At 44.4% G+C, this 12874-nt stretch overlaps 1 protein-coding gene, 1 long non-coding RNA gene and 1 pseudogene across 2 annotated transcripts; 1 reads left to right on the top strand and 2 right to left on the bottom strand.

Annotated features, from left to right (window-relative positions):
* Window positions 1-454: 454 nt before the first annotated feature.
* LOC119340395 lies at window positions 455-5340 on the bottom strand (annotated as a pseudogene).
* A 159-nt stretch (window positions 5341-5499) lies between these two features.
* On the top strand, window positions 5500-6303 carry LOC119340396. Its single transcript, XR_005164519.1, has 2 exons — window positions 5500-5753; window positions 5856-6303. It is a non-coding gene; the product is annotated as an uncharacterized LOC119340396 (long non-coding RNA).
* A 628-nt stretch (window positions 6304-6931) lies between these two features.
* On the bottom strand, window positions 6932-11596 carry LOC119340394 (probable LRR receptor-like serine/threonine-protein kinase At3g47570). The gene is made up of 2 exons (XM_037612307.1): window positions 8114-11596; window positions 6932-8014 (listed from the first exon to the last, which is right to left on the bottom strand). Exons 1-2 carry the CDS (start codon window positions 11160-11162, stop codon window positions 7626-7628), a joined length of 3438 nt encoding a protein of 1145 aa, XP_037468204.1. The 5' UTR covers window positions 11163-11596; the 3' UTR covers window positions 6932-7625.
* Between the last annotated feature and the right edge of the window lie 1278 nt (window positions 11597-12874).

Below are 12874 nucleotides of genomic sequence, written 5' to 3' on the forward strand. Positions count from 1 at the left end.
GAGGAGGGGGCGCATGGCGGAGGGTGCTGGCGTCGCAGCCGACGACGTGTATGCCGGCGGTGACGGCGGGGGCTGATGCCTGGTGGTGCTGGTGCCCCCTGACGTCCGCGTCGTGGGGAAGAAGATCGGGTGGAAAAAGAAAACGATTGGAAAAGAGCGCACGATCGAGCGATCGAACGTCCCGCGCGCCTCCGCCCAAAGTTTGGCCCGCGTGCCGGGTATAAACATTTACCTTTGGATTAATGATGTGCCGAATGTGATTGGGTCCATTGTCTGTCCATTGTCTGAAATGAATTTATCCGTGATATTAATGAACAGTAGTTTCGCGATTACACCGTCCACGCAAAGCACCGAAGTGCAGCACATCGATGAATTGGCCATCGTACAACTATCGTATGCGTAGAAATCAACACACAGCAGTTTCGCCCGTGAAACAACAGGGTGAGCCACTGAGCCCCGGTGCTGGCACGACCACGCTAGCTGCAGGCGCCCCGAGCTTCGACGACGGCGGAGCCTGCAGGCTTGCGAGGACAGGGCCAATGTGTGGCGGGGCCCAAGCAGCGGCATCACCAGCGGGCCCCGGCGGGAGTCGGCGCGAAGCAGCGCCGCCGCTAGGTTCACCGGCGAACAGGTACAAGCGCCATGCCTGTCTGCTTGATCTGGGGTGATCTTCCACGGGGATTGGGCGAAATAGGCTGGGGTCTTGAGAGTCTCGACTCAGTTCGAGCTACTCTGTAGGGGATTTTATTTTTTTGTTGAATTCATGTGCAGATTTTTTATTTTATTTTGAAAGATCCAGCAAATTGCTGGCTTTGATTGATGATTAGCAGGAAGCAACGGAAGATAAAATGCTGGTCATCCTAAGATCAGGGATGAAAAGGAAACTGAAAATAAAGAAAACTGCAGCCCTATTGGCTGCCAGAGAATTAACAGTCTCTCATGGAGGTTCCCCAAAGGGGGTCTCAATGCATTTTGCTCCGGCTAGGCGCCATAGCTGGATTGCTCGTCTGATTGCGGCGACAACCTCGTGTGCGGAGGCGATCTCGCCCCTGAAAGCGCACTTGTTCCTTTCCTGCCAAATCTCCCATAGGACCAGCATTTGCATTCATGTGCAGATTCGAGCTTTGATTCTCATTCGGATCCAAAATCACCTTCTAAAAACATCTAAATCAATCTGATTGGACATTTGAGCCTTAATAATCCCTTGGATGGTGCTTACAGAGTTACTACTCAACAAAACTAAAAGAAAAAAAATTACACGAAATGCTATTGCAGAAAGAGAATATTACTGTTTGGAAATGCCAGTAACTGAATCCTAAAAGGAAAACACCATTACGTAGTTACATCACTTTTCTTCTTTAGTTGCGATTCTGTTGCAAGTTGCCATCTTCCAAATCTTTGCCTCATCTGGCACGCATGTGTGAGGCCGCGTGCTTGATTCTAAGGATCTCAGTAGAAACTTGTCCCATATCTGGCCGGTCTTTTGGTGATGTCGTGGAGCAAGAGATGCCGATTGCGACCAGTGGGATAACACAATTCTTCATCAGGTCAGCTGCATTCCTGTCATCTTGTAGCATTGTGGGATCAACAACCTCATGAATATTCTTTCTAAATGCTCTATCAACAAATTCATGAAGGCTTATACCATCACTGAATTTTTCACCAGTTGGACTGCACCCTGTTATCAGTTGTAACAGAAGCACTCCAAAACTGTAGACATCACCCTTGGTTGTTATCTGTTGGCTCATGCCATACTCTGCATTTACATTTACGAACACAATAAAATTAAAGGATAATCATTATTTGCACAACTCTATAAACAAAACTAATTTCTTTTGAGAAGAAGCTTATCAAACCTGGTGGAATGTATCCTATGGATCCTTTTAGGTGGCAGACACTTATTGAACTGTGTTGATGTGCATTTGGTGCGCTGAACAAAAATCTTGCTAGGCCGAAATCGGTGACATATGCAGCCATATCAAGACCCAAAAGAATATTGCTTGGCTTCAAGTCGCAATGCATAATTGGAGATGCACACTGGTTGTGAAGATAATCCAAAGCAATTGCTACATCCAAGGCTACATTAATCCTTTGGCTTAAAGACAGAGTATTTCTTTCACCATGTTCACGATCCACCGGGTGTAGCCACATTTCTAGGTTACCATTTGGCATGTATGGGAACACTAGGGCCTTGAAATCTGCCCCAGTATGATCCACTGAAGAGCATGAAGTAATGATTTTTACAAGATTTCGATGGCGCACATTACGAAGGGCTTCACACTCTGCTATGAAGCTCCTATGTGCTCCATAAATGTCGAGGTCAAAAATCTTGATGGCAACTTGATCTTCTTGAAACTGGAGACTGCCCTTATAAACCCTTCCAAATGATCCAGAACCAATTAAGTTTGCAGAAGAGAATCTATCTGTCGCCTTTAAAATGTCTTCATATGATATCTTTTTTGTGTGCTCATTGACATGTTGCAAATGGAGATTGGCTTGCATTCTCTTCTTCCGATAAATTATCACAATACATGACATAATGATCATAGTGACACCAACAATGGGCAACACAATCTCTAGGACAAGAACCAAAGACTTGTGTTTTCTTTTCTTGTCAACCAGTGCAGAGCAAAGGGACATACCTCCTGTTGGAATGCTTGTACACAGATGATAATTTCTTTCAATTGATACTGCACCAGCAATGTCAAAAACACCACCTTTGGGAATTGGTCCATGAAACTGGTTGAAGGATAAATTGAGGTATTGGAGGTGTTTCAAGGATTTGAGAGGCTCTGGTATTTCTCCAGACAAATTGTTCTGAGAAATATCCATATTTTTTATGTTGGACAATCTAGCAAAAGACTGTGGAATGCTTCCTATAAAGAAGTTGCTTTGCATCTCAAGATACTCCAGGTCCACACACTGGCCGAGAGTTGATGGTATGTCGCCAGACAGCCTGTTATTTGACATGTTCATTTTCTTCAGATGAATCAGATTGCCGACGTCAGGCATTTCTCCAGACAAGTAATTGTGTGACAAGTCCAACTCTTCAGTAAGTGTAGAGATTTTGAAGATTTTGCTTGGTATACTCCCAACTAGTGAGTTGTGAGCAAGGTTGAGTATACTGAGTTGAGTGCAATGTGCTATACTTGCTGGTATCCTTCCACTAAAGTTGTTCCAATCCAGTTTCAGCACACTCAGCTGGACAAGCCGGTTTTCTGCAAAGGATAGATAGACCAATCTATGCAGTTTCCCAAGTGTTGGTGGTATATTTCCAGTGAGAAGATTGTTACCCATGTACAAATTATTGAGGCTCTTAAGGTTGCCAATCTCAGGTGGTATAGGCCCATGAATTTGGTTGCTACTTAGCCACAATGACTCAAGACTATTGGAAAGATTGCCAATAGAACTTGGTAATTTCCCTTGAAGGTTGTTTCCATCCAGCCCCAGCATACTCAACCTGGAGCAATTTGATAGTGAAGAGACAAAGCCCCAATCACCTGCTTCTAGCTTGTTGTGCCCCAGATCAAGTTTCTCTAAATTTTGCAGTGAACCGAAGAATGGTATGGATCCAGTAAACCTATTATTATCCAGGTGAAGCATGCGTAGGCTGTAAGCTTTGAGAAGAGAGGCTGGGATTGGCCCATCAAAACTGTTCTCTGATAGTATTAATCTCTGAATATTTGGAAGTGTGTGGCCGATGTCGAAGGGTAATTTTCCGACAAGAGAGTTTTTTGCGATGGCAAGAACTGTGAGGGATGACATGTTGAGTAAAGACAATGGGACTGGCCCAGATAAGTTGTTTATGTCCAAGGTCAATGTCTCTAGTGTAGGAATATAACCTAAGCTCTCTGGGATGCTCCCAACTAACTGATTTTCTGCAAGGCGAAGATGAACCAGGGAGGACAGGTTGCCTAGTGAGGAAGGTATTATTCCTGACAGATGGTTCTTCCTTAAGTAGAGATATTTAATTGGGGGAGATGTGGCAGTAACAGAAGGTATTGAACCAACAATACTGTTCTGTTGGAGGCAAATAGCACTTGGGAGTTTTCCAGTAAAATTATTTTTCATGAGTCTAAGTACTTGAAGAGATGAACTGTTTGCTAGGAACTCTGGGATGACCCCTAAGAGAGCATTGTTCCCAAGATCGACATATGTGAGATGAGGGCTGCTGCCTAAAGACGGAGGTATGTTGCCGGTAAGCCCAGTTCTAGCAAGAACTAGTATGCGCAGCTCAGGGAGATTCCCAAAAGCAGAAGGGATGCTTCCTTGGAGCTTGTTGTTGCTAAGGTTAATCTCTTGAAGATGTTTGCATTGGCCAAGGCTAGGTGGAATGTCTCCGTGGAGGGAATTGTTCCACAAACCAAGGATTTGGAGTTGCGAACATGCAGAGAGTTCAGGCGGGATGTTACCTTCCAAAGTGTTCATGCTGAGGTTAAGGTCGCGGAGCCGGCTAAGGAGGCCAAGCTCTGATGGTATGCCGCCATTGAAGCTATTATTTGACAGTTGCAGCCTTGTAAGAGAGGTCAGGTTGGCAATGCAAGGTGATATGGAGCCTGAGATGCCTTCTGAGTCAAGGTCCAGCGCAATCACACGCTGAGGGGACACCGTGCTGCAGGTGATCCCATGCCACTCGCAAACGTCGAGGGACGTGTTGCTCCATGAAGCTAAAACTCCTGCTGGACCCGAGAGCCGGGACTTGAAGCAAAGGAGGGATTGTCTATCATTTTCGGTCTCATTGCAGATGGCTAATGGCAGGCAGCAAACAAAGCCAAAGAGGCATAGAAACCAAACAAAACCTGGAAAGAAGACACCCGAAGATGCCATTGTTATTGTTTGCAGGAGTATGTGGATGAAAGCTCTGATTTGTAAGAGGATGTTTAAGTACTCAACTATGGAGAGGGATAGTAGCTAAGCCCTCTAGATAGCAACTTCACGGTCAACGATCGATACGGTGGGAACTGGGATGATACATGACCACATGCTTTTGGACCAGATTTTGGCTTGTAGAATATTGCTAATATTGTGTGCATGCATTTGGACGCTAACAGATTTGACCTCTCATTTCTCAGACAGGGACAGTTCGGCAGGACGATGCGTCCAACCTCTGCTCACATTGCATTTGTCCCAGCCACCCCCTCGAACAGCAGCATGAGGTACAGTGTGAACGCATGCCTCATCTTGACGAATAATGAACACATAGTTCTTGAAGTCGCCGCGCCCGCCGCCGCCGCCGGGGAAGGTACCTCAGCGAGATTTGACATTCCTGATATCGGAATGCATGAATACCCATACAGGCAACTTAGCCAGAACGGCATGGTAGCTGGCTGAAGTATGAACGCACGTCTTCCCTTTTTTTGTCATTGACTTTCCTACCTTTGATGGTCATGCATTAGTTAATGGAGGAATCATTGGGAGAGGTAGCCCTCTAGGCGCCTCGTTGACTTGCAACATTTCTGATTTCCAAATGCATAAAACCCCCTGCCAGCGGTTGGTTCGGAGGCAGCCATATCGCAGATCGACTTCATTTCGACGCAACCACTAGAGAGACTGTCTCGGTCTCCATTCCTTTGCCTAGCTAATGGGGATGGCACTTGCTCCACGCTCGTCTCTGTCTCTGCGCTCCCTGCTGCTGCTCATGTCGCACAGGAAGCCACATCAGAGCTCTTTCTTCTCCTCCGCCGCGGTTCCGCCTGCGGCTCCAGGAACTGGCACTCCGGCTGCTCCTGCCGTTCAGCCTCCAGCCGCTCCAGGTAACTTGCTGCTGACGCACTCAATTGTGATTTCTAAACATTGAGTTCCTGTGACTTGCGAGCCTTCGCCGAAAACACATCCTGATCAGAAAGTTTGCGAAGATCCTGATCTTGCAGTTCCTGAAGGTCCGCGCGGATCTAGCCGTGATGGTCCGCCACGCCAACCTCCTGGAACTATGGATATAGATGCTAAAGACCCAGGCAAGAAGACTCTCTAACAGCTAATAATACAAATTCAGTGGGAGCCTTTCCCACTGTCCTCAAGGTTCAAAAAAAAAAAAAAAAAGAGTCACCGGCAAGTCATCAGATTTCGCCTACGGCACTTCAACGTGTACTCCTTGATGCAGCCACCCACCGTACGAACTGCAGAAGTCCTCCTCTCCCGGAATAATACTGAATTGCCAACTGTTGGGGCGCTACGAGCAAATGCTTGCTTGCTGCGGTTACTGCCGTGTTACCTCTGTGGACATGTAATCTCAGTGCTGTCATATTATTGATCTTTGTACCGTTCCAATCTACTTCAACAAATAAAGGTGTGCGTTAGATTCTAGTTTTGAGAGGTATGATGTACAACTTGCGTGAAGAAATATAAGAGCGTTTAGATCTTTATAAGGGAACACTCTTATACTTCTTTACAGAGGGTGTGCGTACGACATTGATATTTGCCCAATTGCTCTTAAGCAGTACACATGTGTGCAGTTCTTTTCGGAGGAAAAGGAACATAGACTGCGTGCAGTCAACATACGTTTCGATGGGAAATGGGGCGTTGACATCCATCGTCCATGAGCGCGTGCTCTGCTCTGGGATTGATATGACTTGAATGAATTTGTTGGAGTCAGTCGTCGATCTGATCCACTTGTAGTACGTACTAGCATGTTGTTCCTTGTTATGCTAGGCATGGATGGACTCGTCGCAACCGAGACTGGCCATACATGTATCTAAGATATGCGTACTGACATACGTACTAGTACTTACTTGGCACTAGAGGTTTCAGTCCGCCAGTGGCCAAGCAACTAGCCTGAAATTTCTTCCGTTTGTAACATTCACGCAGCTGAGTTGAAGACAGGCAGATATAGTATTACTATGTAGTACCCCCTCCGTTCCTAAATATAAGTCTTTCTAGAAATTTCACTATGGACTACATACGAATGTATATAGACATAGTTTAGAGTATAGGTTCATTCATTTTGCTCCGTATGTAGTCTCTTATTGGAATCTCTACAAAGACTTATATTTAGGAACGGAGGGAGTAGTTGCTTTCGCAGCATGTTACTACCCTCTTGCTGTCTTCATTCCTGAGTCCTGACCTTGAACCCGATTTCGAGGATGCTTCTAGATGCAGGATCGTTGTGCGCGGACCGTGAGAAAGACCAGTGGCCGACCAGGCGCTCGCGCCCTCCACCAACGGTGTGCTTGCCTGTAGGTCCAACTGCGAGCGGCGCCCCTGGATGGGCATGAACGCCCACCACCTGTTCGACCAAAGGTTTCAGAGCAGCCACCGCCCCTTTGTACATCCATCCAGGTCAGTGAAAATGAGGTTATGTTGTGTGTACAGTACTAGGGTGTGATTCAGCCTGATTTTGGAATATTAGGAGGTTAACCAGCCCATATAGCTAGGTTGGTTCAAGTTTGCATACACAATAAAAAAAATGGACGAATGCAGCTGGCCTGCTTCATTATATTAAGATAGGTAGGGTTTACAGTGGTGCCGGTTCGGTGCGGCAAAGTAAAAGAAAAATCACAAGATACAGGGGAGGGGCAGGGTAGGGAAAGCATCACAAGAGACTTTTCCTTTTGGACAAAACAAGTACTTTTAGTCAGGAAACGTAAAACTAGTCTTCTTCAAGGCATCGTATGCATTTTTCCTTTTCCTCAGCCATGCAATTCTGAGAGTGATTCTTTGATTGTGATAACTTCATTGTATATGTGCTGTATAGTTGGCCGATCTTTAGGTGTCTCTGCAGAGCACAACAACCCAAGCTCAATGAGCTTTATGATGCAGTTCATTGCAACCATTGGATGAGTTTCCCGGTCTAAATCACCGCCTGCATCTTCACCTTCATCCCTATAACCTGGAACTATTCTAGGGTCTAGAATCTCCTCAATCTTTTGAGGAAATGATTTTTCAACAAATTTGTAAAGGCTCAGGCCATCTTTAAACATCTCATCAGTTGGGCGCTTTCCTGTTAGCATTTCTAAGATGATGACTCCATAGCTGTATACATCGCCCTCAGTAGAGATTTTGCTCCCAAAGCCATATTCTGCAGTATGCATTCAAACAATCAATTAACACAACTTGCATTTCTAAGATGATGACTCCATAGTTAAAAACAAAGCAACCTCTCTTTAGAAATTATTACCTGGTGCAATGTATCCAACCGATCCTCTTGGCCCCACTAAGCTTGTAGAACTATGAATGTCCGAAGAATTATGACTATGCAGAAACTTAGCCAACCCAAAATCGCCAACACGGGCGCCCATGAAATCATCCAAAAGGACATTGCTAGGCTTCAGATCACAGTGTGCCATAGGAGGCACACATTGGTTATGGAGGTAATCCAAAGCAGCAGCTATGTCCACTGCTATTACTATTCTTGTACCGAAACTCAATGGCTTTCTCTGACCAACCTCATGGACTGTTGGATGGAGCCAACTTTCCAGGTCGCCGTTAACACTATATTCAAGAACAATAGCTTTGAAATCATGTCCTGTTGGATCAATGGTTGAGCATGCTGTAATCACCCTTATAAGATTCCTGTGACGAGTGTTTCTCAACGCCTTGCACTCAGCAATGAAGCTTTTTGGTGCTCCGAGTTGATTGAGTTTGAAAACTTTGATGGCAACTTCATGTTCTTCAGATTCAATTCTACCTCTGTACACAGACCCATATTTTCCTGAACCGACCAAGTTATCTGGTGAGAAACCATTTGTTGCTCTCACTAAATTTGCATATGTGAACTTCTTCAACTCTTTGCAGGATGGATGAGCTTCTTGTTTGATTTTCTTTTTCTTCTTCAAAATAATGGTTGCAAAGCATGATAACAGGACCAAAGAAAGAACTGTAAATCCTACCATCTTGAAAATGCTGGAGACATTCCTTTGTTTGGGTGCCTCTGCATTGCAAAATGGCAGCTGCAGCAATGGAATGCTGATACATAACTTCACGTTCCCTTGAATGAAAACCTTGCTTCCATTCTGAAATATTGCATCTGCTGGTACTGGACCTTCGAGATTGTTGAAGGACAAATTGAGAAGCTTCATAGACTTAAAGAACTTAAAGAAGTCAGGGATTTCACCAGATAAGTTGTTTTGAGATAGATCCATCTCAATGATTCCTCCCAAATTTACTAACGAGTGAGGGATTTTCCCATGAAACAGGTTATCCTCCATGTGGAGGGACTCCAAATGGACGCACTGACCTAGAGTGGGGGGTATTTGTCCAGACAGTTGATTATGGGAAATATTCAGTGGCCCAAGATTTTTCAGGCTGCCAATCTCCAGAGGTATCTGTCCAGAGAGTTGGTTGTGAGACAAGTCCAGACACTGGGAAAGGGAAACAAGAGTAAAGAGCTCCTTTGGTATTCTCCCATCAAAGCTGTTACAAGAGAGGTTCAGTAGTTCCAACTTTTTGCAGCCTGCTAAGGCTCCTGGGATAGGACCACTCAAATTATTTTCTTGTAAATAGAGCTCGCTCAGTTGACTCAGATTACCAACAGAAAGCGGAATTGATCCGGAAAGTTTGTTCTTGAACAAGCTTAAGACAAACAAGTTTGGAAGATTTCCAAGTGATTCAGGAATATATCCAGTAAGCAAGTTGTGGTCCATGTAAAGAAGTTCGAGGCTTGTCAAGTACTGTATCTCCTGTGGTATAATGCCAGATATTTTATTTGATCTCAATAACAGTAACCCTAAGCTTTTTGAAAGGCTTCCAATGGAATTGGGCATGACACCCTGAAGGTTATTTTCATCCAAACGCAACTTCACCAGTTGTGTGCAATTGGCCAATGAGGATAAGAAAGACCAATCTCCTGCTTCAAGTTGATTTCCACCTAGATCTAGATCGACTAGACTAAGAAGAGTCCCAAGAGAAGGAACAATACCATGGAATTGATTCTCTCGGAGGTTGATCATCTGAAGATTTGTTGTGTTGGCTAGTGAAGTGGGGATTTGGCCTTGGAATTGGTTTCCTTGCATAATCAAAGTCTGGATATTTGGAAGGGTATACCCGATGTTATATGGAATTTCCCCTACAAGTATGTTTGTACCCATGCCAAGGTATGTAAGTGCTGACATGTTGTAGAGAGTGCCAGGGACAGTCCCTGACAAGAAGTTGTAAGTGAGATCTAGTACTTGCAGGTATGGAATATTGCCTATACTCATCGGGATTCTACCTTGGAAATTATTATCTGCTAGCGAGAGGAGGCGAAGTGAAGAAAAATTCCCTAAAGAAGGAGGTATGGTGCCAGAAAGATTATTTGATTGCAAGATAAGGTATTGTAAGGGTGAATCAATGTTTGACGAAGCTGGTATGGACCCAACAAAGTTGTTCAGTCCTAGTGATAACTTTTGAAGTGACGTGCTGTTAAACAGCGCAGAAGGAATCTCTCCACCCAGGCTATTTCTTGTCAAGGATAAAAGTTGAAGTGATGAACTATTCGCTAGATGAGGTGGGATAGGTCCTGTGAGGCTATTGTTTGTGAGAACAACAGAATGAAGATAAGAACTGCTTCCAAGTGAAAGTGGGATGTCGCCTGTCAGACTATTGCTAGCAAGATCCAAAACCGAAAGGTTTTGTAGCATCCCCAACCCTTGTGGGATGCCTCCACTGAGCATGTTGTGATCCAAGTTGAGCTGTTGGATATGTGAACACCGGCTCAGGGTTGGGGGGATTTCACCATGAAGGGAGTTACTCCCAAGATCAATAATTTGAAGGTGAAAGCATGAAGACAGAGTGCTCGGGATAGTGCCAGTAAGATGATTTGTGCTGAGGTTAAGGTACTGCAGCCTATTTAGACGGCCAAGTTCAGGTGGTATTTGGCCAGTAAGTTGATTGTTTGGGATGTGGATTCTCCTGAGGAAAGTGAGATTGCCTACACAAGGCGGTATCTGTCCATTGAGGTCAAGGGACTCGAGGTCCAGTGCAACGACACGAGATGCGTGTCTCTTGCTGCAAGTAACACCGGACCAACCGCAGAACTGCAGCGAATCATTTTCCCAGGAGGCTAGGAGTCTAGCAGAGCTGGTGAGATGGAGTTTAAGGCAGCGGAGAGCATGGAGATCGGTGTTCGAATCATTTTGGAGTGCCGTAGCACCTAATGAAGATGCATGGACAAGGGAGCAGAGGACAAGGACTAGGGGAAGTGTGGAACTGAGAGTGCCAAGAGGATGCATACGTTTTCTACCACACATACTTGGACAGTTTCGTGGAGGAATGGACCCACGACTGATCAGGCTCTCGAACAAGAGGGCAGGGAGAACTCACTGGGGAGCTGTAGCGTGCTAGTCGTCCTTTCGCGGCACCAGCACTTACGACGCGACTCCACGGACGGTGAGCTGTGCGCAGCACAAGAAGCAGCACGATGGTGATGCAGGCGCCGTGGGGAATGGTAAGGTGGATTGAGACGTTTGATTCTGTGATTGATGTGATTCATCCGGTGCATCTTTATAGTCGCCCGCTAGTTTCATATCCATTCCTGGAATTCTTGATGTACATGTGGACATTGGATCAGTATTACTCTACGCAACTACTCCCTTGGCTGTATAATAAAGTACTGATCCACTACTTGCATCCATGCTTGATCCGGTGTGATCAGTGGATCGGTAGTCTATATAAGACCGGTGACTTCGTGAGCCATCTAGACTTGAAAGTCATCAAGGCTTTGCCTTGGAGAATCTTTGAAACTTGCGATGCAGAATGAAGCTTGGAGGCTTGAAAGTCATCAAGGCTTTGCCACTTGACAGTTAACCAGATTCCATTTTCAGTAACACCAGGCCTAGAGAAAGAAGCGCCTGAAATAACGGATCTGACTTCTGACCTACGTACAGCGCTCGAACTCTATTAAGAACAAGGCTAGTATATATAATAGCTTACTGACAGCTATATATTGACCCCATGTCATTTGAGTCATCAGCATTAAGATTTAAAATGATACTTATACTCATAATAAGATTGGCCATTAGACTAGTACTTTCTTTTCCATCTTCTCCTTTTCTCTTTTTTCATATTTATTATATTTGCATATAAGCATGTACACTGGGGCTCTTGCATATAAGCATGTACACTGGGGCTCTTTTTTTCATATTTATTATATTTGCATACAAGCTCCCCTATTTTTTTTTTGTCTCTTTCCTTCGCATAGACAAGCCGACAAGTGTTATGGTTAGGTTAGAGCGAAGAGATGGCTCACATACTTGCTGGACTGGACCAGCGCAACCACTTGACAACATGTCAACATGGCATGTCAACAAGCTACTGTCCTTAAAACTAACTGTGCATGGATTTGGGTATGAAATCATATCACTACTACAGAAAAGGCCCTATTAATACTCTCATCCGCTACAGCTTGGAAAGGCCCATTTAATGCCCGCACAAAAAATTGAGGGCGTTCTTCTAAAATATTACTCCCTCTAACTAGATATATAGGGTTTAATTCGTATTTTGAGATTTAGTTTGATTGTCAACAAGATCAATATTATATGAGATATATATGTTTGAGTTTTTGTTTGATTGTCAACAAAATTGATAATTATATGAGATACTCCCTACGTTCCTAAATGTAAGTCTTTGTAGAGATTTCACTAGGTGGACTACATACGAAGCAAAATAAATGAATCCACACTTAAAATGCATCTATATCCATCAGTATGTAGTTCATAGTGAAATCTCTACAAAGACTTATATTTAGAAACGGAGGGAGTATATGGTATCAAAAGTATACCGTTGAATTCATATTTGATAGGAGTTTCCAATTGTATAATTTATAACAAACATCTCATATAGTACTGATCTTGTTAATGGTCAAACTAAATTTCGAAATACAAATTAAGCCCTATATATCTGGATGGAGGGGGTAGGAGAAGTGGCAAAGGTGATTAGTGTCGGACAACTATACTCGAAAAGA

This window comes from Triticum dicoccoides, chromosome 7B, assembly GCF_002162155.2.
Source record: "Triticum dicoccoides isolate Atlit2015 ecotype Zavitan chromosome 7B, WEW_v2.0, whole genome shotgun sequence".
Lineage (NCBI taxonomy): Eukaryota > Viridiplantae > Streptophyta > Magnoliopsida > Poales > Poaceae > Triticum > Triticum dicoccoides.

What these genes read in the sequence shown, in the direction of transcription:
- LOC119340394 (XM_037612307.1), bottom strand. Translation starts at nt 11,162, where the DNA reads ATGTGTGGTAGAAAACGTATGCATCCTCTTGGCACTCTCAGTTCCACA. An exon ending in GGTTGGATACATTGCACCAG is followed by an intron (nt 8,015 to 8,113) that starts GTAATAATTTCT and finishes TGCATACTGCAG; the next exon opens with AATATGGCTTTGGGAGCAAA.